The 22,348-nt window shown below is 39.8% G+C and overlaps 1 protein-coding gene across 4 annotated transcripts in view; it reads left to right on the top strand.

Annotated features, from left to right (window-relative positions):
* MRPS28 (mitochondrial ribosomal protein S28) overlaps positions 1-11,488 on the top strand; it is a 101,267-nt gene extending 89,779 nt beyond the window's left edge. For all 4 annotated transcript variants that reach the window (XM_065519393.1, XM_073999045.1, XM_073999046.1 and 1 more), the window contains one exon: positions 11,060-11,488. In XM_065519393.1, coding sequence (XP_065375465.1) covers positions 11,060-11,228 — 169 coding nt within the window. In that variant the 3' untranslated portion in view covers positions 11,229-11,488. The remainder of the gene's footprint in view (positions 1-11,059) is intronic.
* The last annotated feature ends 10,860 nt before the right edge of the window (positions 11,489-22,348 follow it).

Raw genomic sequence — 22,348 nt, 5'->3', positions numbered from 1 at the left:
TGCAGGGCCCATCTTTCTCAAGGCTCATATTCTTTTCCCATATCCTCAGTCACTTGGGCCTTGCTGTCAACAGGAAGGCCCTCTACAGTCTAGAGACACACTTTCTCAAAAGTCCAGATGCTGTTGCTTATCCAGTAGATTAGAAGCCTTTAGCTAATTGATACCCACCAAAGTTAAGCTTAATTCGTTGAACACATCTTTGAAAATTTCCCTGTCAACTGTTGTCTACTCCCAACATAGACAATCCTCCTGCTAGCCAATTAGCTCCAGTAAACCTTAACAGCCAGACTACTTTATGACAGAGAGTAACTAGTTCTGTACCTGAATTATTTCTTTGTTAAATCAAGGCCTATCCTGACTGGACTTTCATTGAGGATTTACTAAGTCTTTTATGTGCATTATTTCCTACGATCTTCCCAGCCATCCTATGAGGTAGGAACTATGGTGATTCCTATTTTACAGTAATGATTGAGGAGTTGAATATCTTGCCTAGGGTTACATAATGATCATAGAGTTGTTCACCTACAAGGAGTGTTCTTAAACACTGTCCGTTGGTTATCCTAGTTTTAATTAGTTCCCACCAGTAGACCGGCTTTCTTTACCCATTAATATGGCATGATACATGCTCTCTGTACAGAATTCTGCTTTTTCTTCATCTTTTCTTAGAAAGTTAGAAAGCTCCAAGATTTTGAGATCTTTTTCTGTGTTGTAACCACTGATCTAGGAAGTCCAAATGGGCAAGGACAACTAGATGCAGATAACCTCTATAAAATATAATTTGATAGGGGAAATTAATGCTTATCAAAGTTAGAGTTCCTATTAGGAACTACTAATTCCTTCTTAGTGGTGAAGACAAAAATAAGTCATTATTCTACCCTGTTTTGTCTTACTTTAAAGGCATATGAATTATTCAAAGATATATTATTCAAAATATGCCTAACATTTTTTTGAATTTTATTATTTGAATGTTTTTTCCCAGAGAGTAAAAAGTTTAAAATAATGTCATTATCTAATATCAAGGAAATTTTCTCAACGTCCTGTTGCCATCAAAATAAAAACAAAAGCAAACAACAAAGCTCCTATTTACAATTTAAATCATAAAGAGATGCTTTGATATTTTTTATTTAGAAATTCTGAAGTATGTACTTTTTTTTGCAGAATTTTATTCCAAAGATATTTGACAATTGATGATATTTAGAATAAGATATTAGCATTTAGAACAAAGTCACCCTAGAGATACTAATCTGCACAGAAGCAATTTCTTTTCTCAGATTAGAAGCAAAAATATCAACTTGCATCCTGGTCACTGTGTAGTCACACTCCTGTTTTGACAGGAATGACCCAGAGATCAGGGAATACTTGGAACATTCTAAGTAACACATTGTCAACACCTATGCTGCCCCTCAAGATTTAAAATAAGTGAATGCAGCTTTGAGATTGGAAGCCAAGTTAAGGAGCACATATGACAGGTGGTGGAATGCAGACTTGTCCAAAGACTTCAGACCCCTAGTTTGCAAAACAAGTTGCAGATGTGTTATATAGCATTTGAAAGTGCATATTTACTAAAATCTTCTACAAACATATAGAATGCTTAGTACATATAGTGTAGTGCAGTGCTACAAAGTGGAAGTTCAAAAGTACAACACTGACAGAGATTAAAGAGTAGCATGGAAACAGAAAACGGTAGCTCCATGTGTCCTCATATAGGAGAAAAGGGTGATTTAGGACTTGCCTACCTAGGGAAGTGATTAATATACTAAAATAACCTGTGTCGCCTGGTTAATTAAGTGGTCCTCCTATCTGAAACACAACTTAGCTGACCATCTATCCAGGAAATCATGTCCAGAAAAATCTTTAGCTTCAGATTTGAGTCAGATAAAGAAGCTAATTATGCATAATGGATATTGTTATCTGGAAATAAGTCAGGGCACCTATGGATGTGGTAAGTCAGTAAGAGTGTTGTACTTCATGGTCTATCAGAGTTAAATGATGATAGGTAGACTGAAAGATAATCAGATGTTAAATTTGTTACTGTACGCATGACCTACCTCCTGACTGGCTGGCTGGCTACTCTTTTTAATCTGGTTTCCAGCTTTCATGCTTTCTGGTGTTGGAGAACTATTAGGCTTTCTGGGTCACAGAATCATAAATTTTAGAAATGGAAGGATCTTAAAAGTCATCTAATTCAACCCTTACCGAATTCAAACTCCATCATTACTACAAAGGTCATCCATTTTGAAAATTCCCTGTGATTTCCACCATTAATACACACTAAAAAACAACCTGTTCCCTTTCCAGCCAGCTCTGTTAGAAGTTCTTTCTCATATTAAACTGCTATGAATCTGCCATCCTAAAGCTTCTACCCGTTTGTCTTATTTCTGCTTTTTTTGGGGCGGGGGCATACAATATGTAGTCACATAAAATAAGTACTGTCACCTTTTTAATATTAAACCCTTGCAAATTCAGACAGGTTTGGGGTCCTCTTGCTATTTTTTTTCCAATATGCTAAATGCCTGCCTTCCCTTCAATTCCTCCTTCAACATAATACAGTATTCTTTCACTGTTCTCTTCTTGATAGGTTCCGATTATCAATGACCCTCTAATTGTGTTGCACAGAGCAGGTCACAGTAGTCTAAATATGGTCAGAAAAGTGAAAGGAGATTGAGATTATTATGCAGTTTATAGAATAGAATATGTACTTCTAATTCAGCCTAAAATTACATTTGCTTATTGGGGGAGCAAAACTACATTGTTGATTCTTATTGAGCTTGTGATGATCTAAAACCATCTTCTCACATTAAGTGACTTTAAAGTGCTTGCTTTTCTGTACTTATGTAGTTGATTTTTATTTTTAATTTAACAGAGTTTTCTAGGCTGCAGTGCCCTCAGTTTTTAATAAAGAGCATGAACTGTAGTGTTTTTTTGTTTTATTTTTTGTTTGTTTGTTTGTTTGTGAGATGGAGTCTCGCTTTGTTGCTCAGGCTGGAGTGCAGTGGCACAATCTCGGCAAACTGCAGTCTCCACCTCCTGGGTTCAAGCGATTCTCCTGTTTCAGCTTCTCAAGTAGCTGGGGCTACAGGCATGCGCCACCACGCCCAGCTAATTTTTGTATTTTTAGTAGAGACAGGGTTTCACCATCTGTTGGCCAGGCTGGTCTTGAACTTCTGACCTCGGGTGATCCACCCACCTCGGCCTCCCAGAGTGCTGGGATTACAGGTGTGAGCCACCACGCCTGGCCTGTAGTGTTTAATTAATGTACTCAGGCTGGGCATGGTGGCTTATCCCTGTAATCCCAGCACTTTGGGAGGCCGAGGCAGGTGGATCACTTGAGGCCAGGAGTTCAAGACCAGCCTGGGCAACATGGTGAAACCTCATCTCTACTAAAAATGCAAAAAATTAGTCAAGTGTGGTGGCATGCACCTATAATCCCAGCTACTTGGGAGGCTGAGGCACGAGAATTTCTTGAACCCAGGAGGTGGAGGTTGCAGTGAACTGAGATTGTGCCACAGTATTCCAGTCTGAGTGACAGAGACTGTGTCTCAAAAAAAAAAAAAAGTCCTCCAAATTGGGGGTGCAAAGGGCAAATATCAAACAGGACCTGTGGTCAAGTCACGAGCTCTATTCTAAGCCCTGAAAGTCTCTTTTTGTTTTTAATTTAATTTAATTTTAGACAGGGTCTCACTCCATTGCCCAGGCTGGAGTGCAGTAGCGTGATTATGGCTCACCGCAGACTTGAACTCCTGGGCTCAAGATCTCCTCCTGCCTCAGCCTCCCCAGTAGCTGGAACTACAGGCACTCACCACCACATCTGGCTAATTTTTAATTTTTTTTTTTTTTTTTTTTTGTAGAGAAAGGGGCTCGCTACGTTGACCAGGTTGATTTCAAACTCTTGGACTCAAGCTATCCTCCTGCCTCAGCCTCCCAAAGTGCTACCATTATAGGTGTGAACCACCATGCCCAGCCGAGAGTCTTTCTCAAATCAACTTAACATAAGTCTGGTCAGCATGGGATAGTAGTCTTTGTGCTCCACCCTTTCCCCTTCTGCTTTCCTTTCTGTTCTCTCTCCCCTCATTGACCCTGGTTCTTGTCCTACAGAAGAGGCTAATTAAAGCACTCTGGATTGCATGGAATCTGCAGCATGGGTCTGATTCTTTCATGAAAGATTTTTTCCTCTCTCTGACCGTTACCAGCCCACATACTCTATTGCAATAACAGTCTCTTAAGTATTTGGCCTTCCAAAAGGGATCCATGAAGTCTCATCTCTTGTTGAAAAGACAAAGAAATCACAACAGACCTAAAGTACTTCTTCCCACCAAGGGAATGAGTGGAATATGACTTTTCCCTCCATCTTTGCCTCCTGGGGTTGAGAGGAGAGGAGAGGGGATAGTCTCTCTAATTCTTGTTGGTATCCTTTTACTTCATGTAGGTGTTGAACAAGTGTTTGTTGAAAATTCCACAATACCTATTTATAAGTAACTAATTCAGAGAGACAGAAACAAGATTAAACCAAACTTGAAAATGGGTGGTACAACAAATTTAAAAGTTTTCTGTTCTCTTAATGTAGTCAAAAGTACAGTACAGATTAGGAATCTGGAGACAGGGGTTTTACCATGGGAGGACATTGTTAAGGACATTTTAGGGATGAGGAAATCAGGAAATAACATTTGCCATCAAGCAGTTGTCAAGCCAAAACTTGACTCTTGTGTATGGAGCAAGTGCTTATGTTCTTGAGCATTGTGCTAGTGATTTTGAAAATCTTACGTCTTTTGGTCATGAAAGTACAACCTTAATGACAGTAAACCTTACATAGCCAAGCTAAAATGATTCAGCCTTTTGTTTAGATGAAAATATCTTTTAATCTCTTCAGTTTTCATAATGGAAAAACAATTTTGGCCTGTCATATCTGATATTTAAAACACGTAGTTCTAACTTTGACCTTCTACATAATGTCTAAACTGCATGCACTTGTTAAGGAAATTAAGGCTTGAATTAAGCAAGATTCAGCCTGGCCCAAAACTACCACAAACCATTTGGAGAATAGCTGCTGAACACGTTAAATCAGTGATTTTGTTAACAGTCAGGAGATCAGACTCATATGGGAAGTGTTTTCCCAAATGTGCATGAATCTCCAGCTCTACGCTATTGATTTTGCTGGAGCAGGTCTGGGTTGGACCCCAGGCCATCAGTATTTTCTTTTTAAGAAAAAACTTTAAAAATCTTCCACAGATATTCTGTGATAGCTCCCAGCTCAGGCTACCCACAGATATACCAAGTCTGTCACTGTAAACTGCAGAGTGATCTTTAGACCTTATTATCCCCTCCCTCTGCCCCAAATTCCCAAACTCAAAGAATGCCTTCAATGAGTTTTGCTCTCCTGTCATTTATTTTATATATGTTGAAGGTTGCTACCAGACTTGTCCACTTGAATAGTATTCTAGTATCTTTAGTAAAACCATATTGAAGTATAAATAAGTATTGATGCAGTGAATTATGTAAGCTCCTATTTATTTTATATTTATTATGTGCCATGTACTTTTCATACCTTAATGCTTTAAGCCTCTTGTCAGACTTGCAAGGTGTTGCATATTGCAGATGAGTAAACAGCTCAGAAAAGGCAGATGTATTGTACTTGGTCACAGTCAAACCTCTGTGCTACACTGAAAAAAACTTGTTTCAGTCAATAAATGTATATATTTTCCTCTCACTTAAAATGAAAATTGCATATTCCAAAACATCCCTTTTTGCTTAAAAGCTATAATACTACTGCCAAGTTTGATCCCAATTTTAGTCATCAGCATGTTTCAGGTACCTGAAAGCATTTACTCCTTCTGTTTCTTTGGATTTTTTTTTTTTTTTTTTTTTTTGCCCTTTCCATATGTATGTATTCATATTTAACTAGCAAAAAGTATTTAGTTTTTTAATAAAAATAGACTTGATATGATGATTGTTATGGTTGTTAGGTGACAGGATTTTCCTTTTCCTCATTTCTTTCTTTCTTTTCTTGCTTTCCTTTCTTTCTTCTCTTTTCTCTTTCTTTCCCCCTCCCCTCCCCCCTCCCCTCCCCTCCCCTCCCCCTCCCCTCCTCCCCTCCCCTCCCCTCCCCTCCTCCCCTCCCCTCCCCTCCTCCCCTCCCCTCCCCTCCTCCCCTCCCCTCCCCTCCTCCCCTCCCCTCCCCTCCTCCCCTCCCCTCTCCTCCTCCCCTCCCCTCTTCCTCTCCTCTCTTCCCCTCCCCTCTCCTCTCCTCTCCTTTCTCTACAGGATCTTGCTCTGTCACCCAGGCCTGAGTGTAGTGGTGTAATCTTGGCTTACTGTAGCTGCGACCAGCCAGGCTCAAGCAATCCTCCCACCTTAGCCTTCCGAGTAGCTGGGACCACAGATGCGTGCCACCACGCCTGGCTAATTTCTGTATTTTTTGTAGAGATGGGATTTTGCCATGTTGCCCATGTTCGAGACTGGTCTCGAACTCTGAACTCAAGCAGTCCTCCTGCCTCAGTCTCCCAAAGTGCTGGGATTACAGGCGTGAGCCACCATGGCTGGCCTTCCCTAATTTCTTGACACATCTTCTTTTGTAACTTGAGAAAAAATTACAACTGTCATTATTGATACCATTTATAATGTATTATATGCGTATTCCACATTATTAAAAAATGAAATCATTTACTAGACTTTTTAAATTCTCCATTTTCACATTTTATAAAATAAATCAATTCTTGAACAAGAGACAAAACTTCTGTTTGTGGTGGCACAGAATACTAGCAGGGCAAGGTTAAAAAGAACTTGAAAAATATATATTCATATTAGAATTTTAGAACAAGATTAAAATCTTTATCCAGGATAATTGCAGTTTGAGGAAATGTGTTTTGGTATATTATGAATAGTATCTTTTGCTCATTGCTGTGAGAGTATGTAGATTTCCAGCGGGCCAGTTATACATATTGTTTATTTGGCCTAATGGTAGGCACACTCTAGATAGTATTTTTAAGTGATAATCATTAGGTTTTTTTTTTTTTTTTTCCCCAAAGGACTTTTGGGAATAATTCAGGTAGCAAAAATTGTGATTATAATAATTTTTATATCTTAATTTGTATCTTCTAATGGCCTGGGATAATAAATTAGGACTTAAGATGTGCGCTGTATTTGAAATTTTAATGATGACTAGAAATATTGGAGAGGAGTAGAACTTTTTGAACACCCTGTCATGTTTATTTTGTTAATCTTGGCTTCTGTGCTTGATGGTGTACAGTACAGATAGTACAGTGATGAACAATAGCAGTACTAAAGCACACATAGTTTAAATAGCCACTTATTCAATAGATTGTCTAGAAATCAGGGGTTATGTAATGTTACATGCTTATGATCATCTAGGGAATAAAAACAACAAATGACAGACTTTTTATAGGCATCTTACAGATTGAATGGAAAGAAGCAATAGACTAGACAGGTCAAGGGAACATGGCAGATGGTACTTTGAAAAAGTGGGGCAAACCTGAAATAAACCAAGTAGTCTGCGTATAAAGATTCATTTGTTAATTGAATGTTCAAGATTATTACAATGTTTTATATAAGCTAATAAAAAGGCTTAAAAGTTTGCATTTTGTGTATATAATCAATTTTGCATGTAATATCACTTTACATTATATCAATTTCCAAATACTTAGAATTGTATAAAGTAGAATAAAATCATCCAACTGCAAAAGATCTAAGGTCTTTTCTGACCCTGTGCTTTTTAACAATGATGAAATTGAAGCCCAGACAGTTTATTTAAAGAAGAAAATACATACACATTCCTACTTACACACATACACACAGGGACATGGCTACTGACTTCACATATAGATTGGTATGACTATATTTGTATGAATTAGAAAAAGAAACAAATTGATGTTAATTAAACCTTTAGAAATGTTTTTCTTCCTGTTGAAAAAAGAGAAAATGGAAACTTTTCTTCTGTAGTCTTAAAACTCTAATTAAGGAATTGCGAGAAAGCCAGAAAAATATCTGAATGATTTTAACTTAGTAGGATGAAAACATAGATGGTTAATGATTTCAAAAGAACTATTTTAAAACTTGTGAGAATTATGATTACAGCAAGACAGCTAATTTGACTAGCAATGTCAGAATTCCTTACAGTATTCTCTTTGGATACCAAGGTTCAATCCAAGCTTTGTATTTGTTGGCTTTGTATTACTTAATATTATTTATATCAAAGAACTAGTGAGAGAGATTCTCTCTATTTTAAGTCTGTGAGAACCATCAGTAGCATGCACTGACAGATGTTAAAGAATGTCTGTGGAAAGAATGTCAGAAACCTCTCCAAAGGAAAGTCTTTAAAGCATGCCCTTAATACAGAAATGCAAAACCAGATTTAATTGCCCTTTTCCTATACAGCTCAGACGTGCAGGCTCGTTTACTGCAGCATATGGCCTGAGAAAGTGCACAGTGGAAGAGAGCAGTCTTGGTAAAGGCTGAGATTGAATCCATTTAGGCTGGAGTTCACAAAGATCAGTCAGAAGCAAGCACTTGAAGTTAAAAGAAACACACCAAGCAGTAAAAACACAGGCTATTTTCATTTTGAACGTGCTCAGTGGAGACATCCTATTTGCCTTTCAAGACAGCAGTATTCTTTGGTTTTAATAGGAAATACAAAATTTCTGAAAAACTGCTGCCTGGGGGGCTTTTCCCCCAATTTAAAAAAAGATGTAAAAATATCACATTGCACGAGGCAGTATTGTTTTTAATGATAATTTATTTGAAAGTAGCCATTTTTCTAATGAGAATTAAAATAATGAGTTGAATGGCAGCAATATGGCTTATATTTTACTTCATAGGAAAGACATGAGACTATATGAAGTGATAAATTCTTACCACTCCTAAAGGGATTATGTTTACAGTTCTTTCAAGAGGTCATAGGTAATTGAAAACTTAAGGAGGAACAGAAGAATCTGTGAATCGTTTTACACCACTGTGTGGCATTAGGCCAGTAGCTTTACTTCCGTGTACCATAATTTTTTTGTCTGTAACATGGAGGATATCTCTAGTTTTTTAAAACAAAGACACAAAATATTACCTATGATGTCAAACACACATATATACATATATGCATATAAACATATAGAAGGACTAGAAAAATGTGACTGACTTCATCATTTTCCAGATTTTACAAAAGGACATTTATTTCTAAAATCAGAAAAAGTAACTTCTCAAAAAAAGCTGAATAGCCTAAATGTTTACTTGATGGACCATATATAAATTTCTTCAGAATACCAATTATTATGTGGAGACTCTTCATATGTAGTCTACCAAAATTATTTTCCAGTGACTTTTTTGAGAACTTTGTTTCTTCATTTTCTGTTTATATAAAGTTATTTTAACTTTAAAATTAAATTAGAATATATAAAGTATATAGATTGTTGAAGATTTGTGGTTTTTAATCAGCAGTACTTCCATCTTGCTATTCTATAATGTTGATGTTTAACTTTTAAAATAATTGATTGAGGAAGAAAGGCAAATGGATATCAGTTTTCATTTGGTATTATAAAATACTTGAATCTTTTATTTACTAAATTAAGTCATCATGTGTTATGACTGGCATTACATTTTCTTTTGTAATTTATTTTTTAACTAATAAAATTGTACATATTTGGCTGGGCACGGTGGCTCACGCCTGTAATCCCAGCACTTTGGGAGGCCGATGCAGGTGGATCACGAGGTCAGGAGATCGAGACCATCCTGGCTAACACGGTGAAACCTGTCTCTACTAAAAATACAAAAAATTAGCCGGGCGTGGTGGCAGGCGCCTGTAGTCCCAGCTACTCGGAAGGCTGAGGCAGGAGAATGGTGTGAACCTGGGAGGCGGAGCTTGCAGTGAGTGGAGATCATGCCACAGCACTCCAGCCTGGGTGACGAGCGAGACTCCATCTCAAAAAAAAAAAAAAAAAATTGTACATATTTATTGGGTATAACATGCTGTTTTGAAATATGTATACATTGTGGGATAGCCAAATCGAGCTAATTAACAAATGCATTACCTCATGTACTTAAATCATTTTTGGTGATAAGAACATAAAATATACTCAGCAATTTCCAAGTCTACAACACACTGTTATTAACTGTCATCACCATGATGCACAATAGATCTCTTGAACTTACTCCTCCTATCTAACTGAAATTTTGTATCCTTTGACTAACATCCTTTGACCTGGTAACCACAGGAGCTGTAGTTATCTCTACTATAAGATGTTAAACTTTTTTAGATTTCACATATAAGTGAGAGATCATGTGGGGTTTGTCATGCTGTGCCTGGTTTATAAAGTCCTCCAGGTTCATCCAACTGGCATTACATATTAATAACACTGCAACCAATCCCAAATACTGAGTTCTTTACACTTAGACATTTTTCCATTTTGCTTTTGTAAAATTTTACTTTAAAATAAAGTTTTAATTTTAGAAGGAAAATGTATCTGAAACTTCTTTTCCCCTTGATACTCTCTGACTTTAATTGACAAAGCAGACACCAGTTTTAAGAACTGTCTGGCTTGAATTTCCGTTTACTGTGGGTTTTAAAATCTTTAAAGGCAACTTTTAAGATGAAAATTCTAGAGCTGGCAGTGGCTCACACCTGTTATCCCCAAAATTTAGGAGGTCAAAATTTGGGAGGGTCACTTGAGGCCAGGAGTTTGAGACCAGCCTGGGCAACATAGAGAGACCCTGACTCTGAAATTAGCTGGTCATGGTGGTGCATGCTTGTAGTCTTAGCTGCTTGGGAGGTTGAGGCAGGAGAGTCGCTTGAGCCCAGAAATTTGAAGTTACAGTAGGCTCTGATTGCACCGCTGTACTCCGGCCTGGGTAACAGAATGAGACCCTGTCTTTTTTTTTTTTCCAAAACAAAAAAGTTTGGGGGTGGGGGGCAGGATTTCTGATACAATCAAATTACCAGTGTTAACTTCATCTTGAGCTAACAGAAATTAAAATTGGAATTTGGTTGTTGTCGTTAAACTAGTTGTTCGTGTTATGATATTCAGAATTAATGGATTTTTTTTTTTTTTTTTTTACTATTTAGGAAATACCAGAAAGGAACCAGGGTCCGGTTGCGGCTATTAGATCTTGAGCTTACATCTAGGTTCCTGGGAGCAACAACAGATACAACTATACTAGAGGCTGATGCAGTTCTCTTAGGAATCCAGGAGAGTAAAGACTCAAGATCTAAAGAAGAACGTCATGAAAAATAAATGAACTTTGCTTAGTGGATTCATTCCTTTGCTGAAGTCAGGTATTCATCAAAAATGCAGTTAGACTAATTGTGAATAAATGATTGAATTAAGATATAATAAATAAAAGCTATAATTATAGATAGCTCTTGTTAGAATTTTCTTTAGCAATATTCCTGCCCCTTACCCCTTGTTTTGCCCTTAATGTTTTTTCCTTTGATGGGGATGGTATACACTGTACTGAGAAATTGTCATTCAATAAATATGTTTTGAGTGCTGTCTATGTGTATGGTACTAGTTTAAACAGCAATAAACAAATTAGACAAAATTGCCTGCCTTGTGGCCCTTACATTCCACTGGGGAAAACAGGCAATAAATAAGTAAAATATATGGAATGTTAGACAGTGATACATAGCTAAGGAGAAAAAGGAAGCAAGGAATGGGGTTACAAGGTGTCTGAGTGATAGGTTGCTAGCTACGTGGGTCTCTGAGGAAGAATTTTCCAGCAGAAGGAGCGACTAGTGCAAAGCCCCTGAGACACGACTGCACCTATCCAGATTAAGGACCAGGGAGGAAGCCACTGTAGGAGCACAAAAAAAGTAGGAGATGAACAGAGAGGTGAGGGAGGCTCTGTAGGTCCTCATGTGCACTCTGGCATTTATTTACTGATTGAGATGGCAGGTCATTGGAGGATTCTGAGCAGAGGAAGGATATAATCTGACATTTTAGCAGGATCTCTTTGAGTAAGTTAGCTGCATAGACCTAAGTTGAACAAGGACAGCCACAGCAAGACCCATAAGGAGACTTATCCAGGCAAGAGATGATGGCAACTTGGACCAAGGTAGTAGCAGTGTAATTGGCGAGAAGTTCTTGAAATCTGGATATATTTTGAAGATGGAGCCCGTGGGATTTCCTAACACATTGGATATGGAATATATGAGAAAGGAAGGAGTGAGGATGACAACAAGGTTTTTGGCCTGCACAGTTGGAAGACTTTAATTGCCTTTAACTGAGGTAGGTAAAGAGCAGGTTTGAGGGAACTATTCTGAACTCAATTTTGGACATGTTAAATTTGAGATGCATATTAGCCATCTAACTGGAGATGTTCTGAAGGCAGTTGGATATATGGCTCTGGAGTTCATGGGAGAGCTCTGGATGAAAGAGACTTGCAAATCATAAACATACTTGCAAGTCATAATCATACTTCACAAATGATGTAGATCAAGAATTCAGGCAGGGTTCTTGACCTGGCCTAGGCAGTTTTGTTTCTCATGGTATCAGTTGAAGTCACCTGGCTGGCCACTCTAGTAGCGTCCAAGACAGCTTCACACACGTGTCCAGTACTTTGGCAGGGGTGCTTGAAAGGTTAGGTTCAGCTGGAACAGTCAACCAGAGCACCTACACGTGGCCTCTTCAGCATGGCAGTCTCAGGATAGTAAGATGGCTCTCATGGGCTGGCTTTCCCCAGAGGGAGCATTCCACAAGAACCAGGCTGACACTATCTGACCGAGCACAGGAAATCACACAGCTTCACTTGTACCCAGTTGGTTATAAAAAAAGTTATAAGGTCCGGATTCAAGGGGAAGGAATAAGACTCCACCTCTTAATGGAGGTGTGACAGTGTCACAGTGTAGAAGGTCAGTGGATTAATGATACTGTGGCAAAAGAGCCTGCCACACCACCCCTTCCCAAGGTCACACCCAGTAGCCAATAGCCTCTGCAAAGTCTCAAATCTAAATTTTAACCCCTCCACTCACTATCCTTCCTGCTCCCTTAATTTTGTGTGCCCAATTGAGCACTTTTTCAAAAATCTTTGAGATTCCAATCCCCATTGACTCCCAATTTTTTCACTCATCATCTTATGTTCTCACTATCCCCTTCATCCAGCTTTAGAGTCTGGGGTGCATCGCTATGATGACTCCCTTGCAAACAAAACACCGTTGAGTCTTCTCCCTTCCGCCATTTTTCACCTGGCATAACTTCAACCCTGATTAAATGTCTACCTGCTTCATTCCTGCACCTGAGCTGTTCAGCATTACAGAAGACAACCTTACAATTATATTGATTGGTATCACTTTAAATCTGGAATTTCAGGTTAAGATGTCAGGTTAATACATACATCTAATTTTATTCCCTCCAAAGCCTCACTAAAATTACAACAAAGGGAGATTGATGGATGAATAGGAAGATAGATGATAGAGACACATGAATACCCACAGCAAAAAAAAAAAAAAGTCAAGTGTGAGAAAAACAGGAAAAGAACAAAATTTTGCAATCTGAAAATAGATGGATGAATAGACATTTACATAGCAGAACAGAGGTAGACACATTCTTAGCTGTCAGCGCAGAAAGCTGAGAACCAACCTGATTTACTGCAGAATCCTCAGAATATTCAGGAACTGGCAGAACCAGGTACTTCTAGATCTAAGAGTGAAGTGGGGTTAGGGGAGGTCAGAATAAAGAGGTTTGGGGGTCAGCCATGGTGGCTTGCGCCTGTAATCCCATCACTTTGGGTGGCCAAGGTGGGCAGATCACCCGAGGTCAGGAGTTCAAGACCAGCCTGGCCAACATAGTGAAACCTCGTCTCAACTAAAAATACAAAAAAGCCAGGCCTGGTTGTGTGCACCTGTAATCCCAGCTATTCGGGAAGCTGAGGTAGGAGAATCGCTTGAACCCAGGAGGCGGAGGTTGCAGTGAGCCAAGATCACACCACTGCACTCTAGCCTGGGCAACAAGAGCGAAACTCCATCTCAAGGGAAAAAAAAATTTTGGGGGGGTAAAAGCTAAAAAATAACCTAGATTCCTTTCCCCATTCCACTTAAATGATGTGGCAGCCCACTTCCACCCAAAGTGGCTGTCTCTCTCCCTTTCCAGGATGATTCTGGCAATTTCGTATTTGGACTTTGCTATCTGCCTTCCTCTGTAGAAACAGTTGGGGGTGGGGCAGTAAAGGAGTGGGTCAAATGCACATACACAAATGCACTAAACCAGATATTTCACTGCTCTGAAGACTAGAAGCCAAGGAGAGTATCGATTGAGTAATATATTTTTTTTTTGTGGGGGGGGTGGGATGGAGTCTTGCTCTGTCACCCAGGCTGCAGTGCAGTGGTACAATCTCAACTCACTGCAACCTCGGGTTAAAGCAATTCTCCTGCCTGAGCTCCTGAGTAGCTGGGATTACAGGCGCGTGCCACCATACCCAGCTAATTTTGTATATTTTTAGTAGAGACGGGGAATCGCTGTGTTAGCCAGGATGGTCTCGATCTCCTGACCTTGTGATCTACCCCCCCCCCTCGGCCTCCCATAGTGCTAGGATTATAGGCGTGAGCCACTGCACCCGGCCCGATTAAGTAATACCTTAAGAACAGTGGTCAGGAAAGAAGGCAGTCTGTACCTTCTGATGTTTCAGATCTGCAACAAGACCCTATATTCCTATTTTCAAAGTCTCACCACCAGAAAATTCTTCCTCATCTCTTATGACACCAATCTAAGGCTTCTTTTTAATCTAAACTCAAGTTCCCAGGTGTACTGGGTTGAAGAGTTCCCCCACCCCCCAACCTTCTCCCATATTCATGTCCATCCGGAACTTGTGAATGTGACCTTATTTGGAATAGGGACTTTGCAGGTGTAGTCAAGTTAAGATGAGGTCATGCTGGATTGAAGTGGGTCATAGTGAATGCAGTATGACTGGTGTCCTTAGAAGGGGAGGCAAGCTTTGGACACCGACACACAGGGAGAATGCCATGTGGCTTGTGAGGGAGAGATGGTAAGTTCTGCTGCCACAAGCTAAGGATTGCCAGCAGCCACCAGAAGCTCAGAGAGCTGCATGGAACAGGTTCTCCCTCTGAATACTTTAAGAAGGAATCGGTACACCGACACCTTGACTGCAGTCTGCCGGCCTCTTGAACTGTGAGAATATGACTTTTGGTTGTTTTAAGCCTTAAGCCACCCAATATGTAGTATGTTAGGAAAGCCCTAGAAAACTAATTACACCAGGCATCTCTAAGACATACGATGTCTAGTCAGGGATTGATTTCCCAGCCTGACTCAGAGAACAGCTGTCCATCTCTCCCGATGCTTTGACTCCGTGATTGCCATTTGCAGCCCATATTATATCTCCAGTTTCCTGTGCTCCTTTCTTTTTTCGTTTACTTTTATATTTTGGTCCAGCATTGACCTCTTTTACAGCCTGAATGAAAACATCAGTGGGGCCTCCAGCTATATTCAACCTAGCAAAACCAGCTCCCCAAACCCCAGTCACCTAGTTCAAGTCAGCCAGGTTGAGATAGCCTAGAGAACCAGTTTTCAGGGAACAGTCTTCATTCTTTTAATATTATTAAAGTTTTCTAAGTCAACATGCCAAACAAACAAAACTTAACTTATAGTGTTTCTCTGTCAGCTCAGGCCCTCCAGGAAACAGACACCAAGACAGAACTAGACGTGCAATTCTGGGAGAAATGCCAGTGAAGGATAAAGGGGAGAGGGAGCAGGAGTAAACAGGAGAGCCTCAAGCTGTGATGACGATCTGACACCTGTAAAGGGAGGTTGGGTAGGAAGAGTGTCCAGACTGCGGTGCAGCTCTGTGAAATTCTCAGCCAGGCTAATGGGAGTGTCAGAGCGAAGATTGCCCATTAGAAGAGTTCCACAGTAGGCAAGAATGGCCCATCTCTACTACTCCCACCAAGCTCAGTCATTGGAGAGGTCCGGGGAGTGTCACCTCAGCATGACACTGCTGGATTCTGAAGGTTCAGCAGCTGGAGGCTGTCTGCAAACTACACTCCTTGAATCAGGCTCTCTCTTTCTCTTTCTTCTTTTTTTGAAACGGCATCTTGCTCTGTTGCCCAGGCTAGAGTACAGTGGCATGATCTCGGCTCACTGTGACCTCCACCCCCAGGGTTCAAGCAATTCTCCTGCTTCAGCCTCCTGAGTAGGTGGGATTACAGGCGCCCACAATCACACCCGGCTCATTTGTTGTATTTTTAATAGAGACGGGGTTTCACCATGTTGGCCAGGCTGGTCTCAAACTCCCGACCTCAGGTGATTACCTGCCTCGGCATCCCAAAGTGCTGGGATTACAGGAATTAGGCTTTCTTTTTTTTTTTTTTTTTTTTTTTTGAGACGGAGTCTCGCTCTGTCACCCAGGCTGGAGTGCAGTGGCCGGATCTCAGCTCACTGCAAGCTCCGCCTCCCGGGTTCACGCCATTCTCCTGCCTCAGCCTCCCGAGTAGCTGGGACTACAGGCGCCCGCCACCTCGCCCGGCTAAGTTTTTGTATTTTTAGTAGAGACGGGGTTTCACTGTGTTAGCCAGGATGGTCTCGATCTCCTGACCTCGTGATCCGCCCGTCTCGGCCTCCCAAAGTGCTGGGATTACAGGCTTGAGCCACCGCGCCCGGCCAGGAATTAGGCTTTCTTAAAGGGAGATCTAAGAGTGTATTCCTAGGGTTATGGAATTTTCAAACATAAAAGTACTGACATATGAGGACTATTGCCATTCTGATTTGTCTCTTGGTTTTCTGAACAAGAATAGAAGCTGGAAATAAGTGGATTTTCTTCAATCATAACAGGTTTATCATGTCTTTGTAGGAGCCTAATTTTCTTTGAAATATAGACATGTCATAAGAGTTTCTCAGCCCTTCCCAATTTCATTTTTATTTGGCATAAGATTTCATTATTAAATATGGTCAACCCTTTACCCATTATGGTGGAGAAGTACAGTGGTGTAGATTATCCTAATTATTTGTGGTTAGCTTTAGAATATATTTTTTCTATGAAGCAAATTTTTTGTGATAAAATATACCACATAGGATAACAAAATTGATAAGCCTATAGATGGCTAAAAAGAAGAAAAAATAAAATTTACCATTTTAGCCATATTTTAAATGTACAATTCAGTGGCTTGAAGTGCATTCACATTATGCAACTATCATCACTATCCATCACCAGAACTTTTCAGTCATCCCAAACTGAAACTCTGTATCCATTAGACAAGAACTCTTCATTTCTTCCCAGCCCCTAGTAACCACTATCCTACTTTGTGTGTCTATGAGTTTGACTATTTTAAGTACCCCATGTAAGTGGACTCATACAGTATTTGTTCTTTTGTGTCTGGTTTATTCCATTTAGCATAATGTTTTCAAGATTCATAAGGTGGTAGCATGTATCAGAATTTTACTCCTTTTTAAGGTGAATAATATTTCATTGTGTGTATATATAGTCATTTGTTTATCTAGTCATCTAGAACATTGGGTTGTTTCCATCTTTTGCTATTATGTATCATGCCACTGCAAACACTAGGGTACTACAATATACTTTTGAACTTACAATTGAATGCATCTATCTTGCTTGAGACATGCAAAAATTTTTTTTTATCCCATAATAAATAATGGGCTAATTCTGGATAAGCTGCTTAATTATCCAGCATCCTCATTCTGCCTTTCCTGTACTCCTTCCAGGTGCTTGATGAAATACACAACCACCCTCAGTGCCTGCCAAACAGGGCTGGCCTCTCTGTACTTACTTATTTACCCCTTACCCATGCAAATATTCTGTTTCCATGGTGCTCTAAAAACTAGAGATTTTAGAAATCCTTTTGGCCAGGAACTTAAAATATTTTTAGGCATAGGAACCCTTCTTCATATAAAATTTATATAGTGTGATAGGTTGAATAATTGAACTCAGTTCTTTCCTCAAATGTAGTGATATTGTATATCCATATTCTCCACATGATCTCACGATGGCAAAATACTTTTCTGCGCCTTGACTTTGGCCTTGGCCATATGACTTGCTTTGGTCAATAGGATTTTAGTGTCTGTGATGTGAACAGAGAAGATGCTTTTGAGTGTGGCCTTGCTTTTTGGCATAGACCCTCAGACTAGAATAAGCCAAATGGACTTCCAGCCTGAAGCAGAGCCACCCTCAGGTCTGTAGACCACAGGGTGCAATAAGTGCTTATTGTTGTAAGCTACTGACATTTTTGTGGTTGTTTGTTAAGCAGCAATACCTGACCAATACAGAAATTAATACCTAGAAGTGGCATTGGTTCTGGGATTGGGTGGTTCCAATGTTCAACTGAAATTGTTCCAATGTTCTCTTCACAAAGGAGCAAGAAGTATCATGGAACAGGAAGGGTCTCTGAGAAAATAGAACCAAGAGCGATGGAGAAAAATGGACTTGAGAGCTATACTCATGAAGCAGAATGGAGATCTAGTAAGGAACATTCTTGCCTTGGGGTAGAGGGACCCCACTCTGTTCATAAGAGGGACTCCCACAACACTTACCTAATGGGATTTTAGAATTGTTGGGCCAATGATTATGATGTGCCTTCAGTCTTTTTTTTTCCTTTTTTTTTTTTGAGACAGGGTCTCACTCTGTTGCCCAGGCTGAAGTGCAGTTGCACAATCTCAGCTCACTGCAACCTCCACCTCCCGGGTTCAAGTGATTCTCGTGCCTCAGCCTCCTGAGTAGCTGGGACTACAGGTGCACACCATCATGCCCAGCTAATTTTTTTTTTTTTTTTTTGAGAGCTAGGGTTTTGCCATGTTGTCCAGGCTGGTCACAAATGCCTGAACTCAAGCAATCTGCCCCTACTCAGCTTCCCAAAGTGTTAAGATTACACCCAGCCCAGTCTTTACTTTTTCAAATGGGAGTATTTATTGCGGTTATCCTGTCCCTGTTCCACCATTGTACATTAGATGTACTAATTGTCTACTGCTAATTAATTATCTGTTGCTAAGTAACATCCCCAAAATTTAGTCACTTAAAACAACAGAACACATATTTATTATCTCATAGTTTCTGTGGGTCAGAATTCCAGGCACAGCTGAACTGGATTCTCTGATTCAGGGTCTGTCATAGGCTTTGTTCAAGTTGTCAGCCAGGGCTTGGGGTTCATCTGAAGGTTTGACTGGGGAAGGATCCACTCCCAAGCTCACTTACATAATTGCCAGGATTCAGTTCCTTGATGGCTATTAGACTGAGGCTTCAATTCCTTGCTGGCTATTGGCCAGAAGTCACCTTCAGTTCCTTACCTTGTGAGCCTCCTTAGCATGGTACCTTGCTTTATCAGAGCCAGCAAAAGAGACAGAGTTTGCTAGCAAGATGGAAGTCACTCTTATGTAACATATTCACAGAAGTGACATCCCCTTAATGCTGCCACATTCTAGAAGCAAGTTACTCATAGGAAGAAGATAACATAAGGCCACAAATACCAGTGGGCAGGAACCATTGGGACCATCTTAGAAGCTGCCTACCATGGGTATGCAGGAGGTAGATAATTTCTATCCGGCTTATAGGTATTTGGATCTAAGTAGCAGCATTTGGATTTATAGATCACAAGATCGTAGGTTTTTGGCAGATGCCATGGTTGGATGAGGCTTTGGGATCGGGGAAAGATGTCACAAGATGGGGATGGGGGAGTTTTGCATGTGGGAGGGATATAAATAGTTGTAACCAAGAAAATAATTGTAGGCCAGGCATAGTGACTCACACCTGTAATCCCAGCACTTTGGGAGGCCGAGATGGAAGGATTGCTTGAGCCCAGGAGTTCAAGACCGGCCTGGGCAACGTAGAGCCTATCTCTACAAAAAGTGAAAAAAAAAAAAAAATTAGCCAGCATGATAGCACATGCATATGGTTCCAGCTTCTCAGGAGGTTGAGGCAGGAGTATTGCTTCAGCCCAGGATGTTGAGGTTGAAGTGAGCCGTGATCATACCACTACATCCCAGATTGGGCAACAGAGCGAGACCCTGTCTCAAGAAAAAGAAAATAATTGTAAGAGATTGAATTATCCATCCCAATTCTTCATCCCCCTGTAGTAATATCCTTTCTATGGTCTCATAGTAGATAGGATATAGTAACCTCGCCATTATGGTACTCATTATTTCGATAGTTGATATAAGTTAGAGATATAAATAAGTTCAGGAAAGATTTAGATGAATCTCTGAATGGTAAATTCAGATTTCAGTATTAAAGGAAACCAGGGAGTTTGAAATACATCCCAAAACTTCTGAGGTCAACATTAATGGAGTACTATGAAACTTTGAAACCACAGACTGGTTAGACCATTGGGCTGACCCAGTATTGCATTTCTTATATTCATATCATTTGGTTTTTAAAAATAAATACACATTTTAGTATAAATTCCTAAGGGAAACATGTATTTTATTTGAAAAGACTATAACTTTTTTCATGTTTCTTTAAAACTAATTACAAAGAACTCAGAGATGCTCTGAGGCAAAGGAGGAAGGAAAGGAAAATTCTACAAAAGAATGTGTCTTATTTTAAGTTCTTATACCTGCACTCTACATGTGGAAGATGGAAAACAAGATTTTGAACATAGGTTCTCAGCTTCCAGGTAAAAAATTGTATGAACCCCAAAATTGTCCTGTGAACAGATGAAATCTTTAGAAACCAAAAAGTGGCTCAGATTACTACCATTTTCTTCACAAAATTGCCTCTCTGAAAAAACAATCCAACTGTTTTACCATACTCTATAAGTCTCAAATCATTATGGTTTGGGAAAAATGCACATGAGACTGTGATAGCAATAATTACTTCAAATGAATGAATAAAAGAAAGCAAGATACTGTGTTTTTTTCTAGGCAACACTTAAATGCAGAATCTTTCATTTTAGATGCAGTAAATACCACAGAAGCCAGTAGATAAAGATGATGTCTCAACTCTCAAAACCATACCAAAAGGAGTGGGAATTCCACTCAGGCAGGCAGCTGAGACAAGGATTGTGGGTAAAATGCTACCATCTTTCTTGGTGGGAAATAATACTATGTCTGAGCTATGTTGCTGCATAACTGTCTTTTAGACATATTTAGCAATGCCTAATATACTAGTAAATTTTTAAAATAGAGCCACAGAAGGGATGATAATTTAAGGTAATCCCCTCTAATTTTGTCTTTTAAAAAATCTGGTCCATTAGTCATTTCAATCTTTGTTAACACCTCTCTTTTTCCCACTCAGCCTCTGGTGTGGGTATTAACAAAATCTGAATGGACTAATGCACCAGAAAAAGTCCTGGAAAATCTACCAAGAGCATAGTATTATCAGCCTCCATGTAGTCTAAGGTACATGTCACTTGATAAGTGTGGATGCAAGGACTAGAAAAACTAGAAAAGACATTATTCCACAAAGAGCAAGAAAAAGAATGATTATAAAGTTGGATCCTCTGGTAAGCCAGAGATTAAAGTCTTACTGATATGAGGTGAATTAACATTAACATGGCTGTCTCCTAAATGATTCTCTAAGATTGCCTCGAGAGGTAGGAAGTTGGTCACAGCTGTTTGCAGTGTGAACTGGATGACCACTTGAGAAGAGGTGGTAAGGTGCAGGAAGACACAGCCAAAGTTCCATGGTTATTAAAGGAAAATGGACATAGAATTCACCTGTAACTAAGAACTCTAGATAATGAGATCAGGCTTGCTCATCCATACAAGACCCCTGGATGTGTTTTGGCTTTGTTCCTTTCCTCCTGCCCCAAGACAGAGACCAGCTTCCGCTTTCACCAGGCTGCTCCCTCAGCATATCCAGGCAGCTCCAAATCAAGGCCCAGGAAAGTGAGGCCTAGAGGAAACAAGGCGTTCTCCCACCCACCTCTGTAAGGGCCTGTTTGTCAAGTTTAGTTTTTATTCTAGTGCCGTCTTCCTCCATATGAAAGATAGGGACTCTTCACAGAAGTGTGGCCCTTTCCTGGGGCCTGAACAGGACATGCCTGTTGGAACGAAACACTACAGTCTTCACACGTATTAAAGAAAGACAGAGACATGGGGTCATTTTCTTATACTCTACCAACACCATGACTCACTCATAGGGTCCTGCATCTCTGTACCTTCCACCACAGAAGCTCTGTAGTCAGTTTTTACTTAGCATTAGTGAATGTGTCAAGTCACCACATACCTTCCTGCTATTTCTGCTGCTGTCACCTTCCTCCCTATCATCTCTCCATCTACATAAATTCTACACAAAAAGCTTTCCCTAGAGTAGGCCAGATTCAGTGTTTTAAAATAATTGTGCGAATATATGGAAAAGATAACCTACTATTTTCTCTAATGAAACTTGGTTGATAGTTATTAGAGAAAGTTTTTCAAAGAGTATTTTCTTGGTCAAAGGCACTGTAAATTCCTGAGTAATC

Source organism: Macaca fascicularis, chromosome 8 (genome assembly GCF_037993035.2).
Source record: "Macaca fascicularis isolate 582-1 chromosome 8, T2T-MFA8v1.1".
Classification (NCBI taxonomy): Eukaryota; Metazoa; Chordata; class Mammalia; order Primates; family Cercopithecidae; genus Macaca; species Macaca fascicularis.
This window is presented reverse-complemented; position numbering and strand designations above follow the sequence as displayed.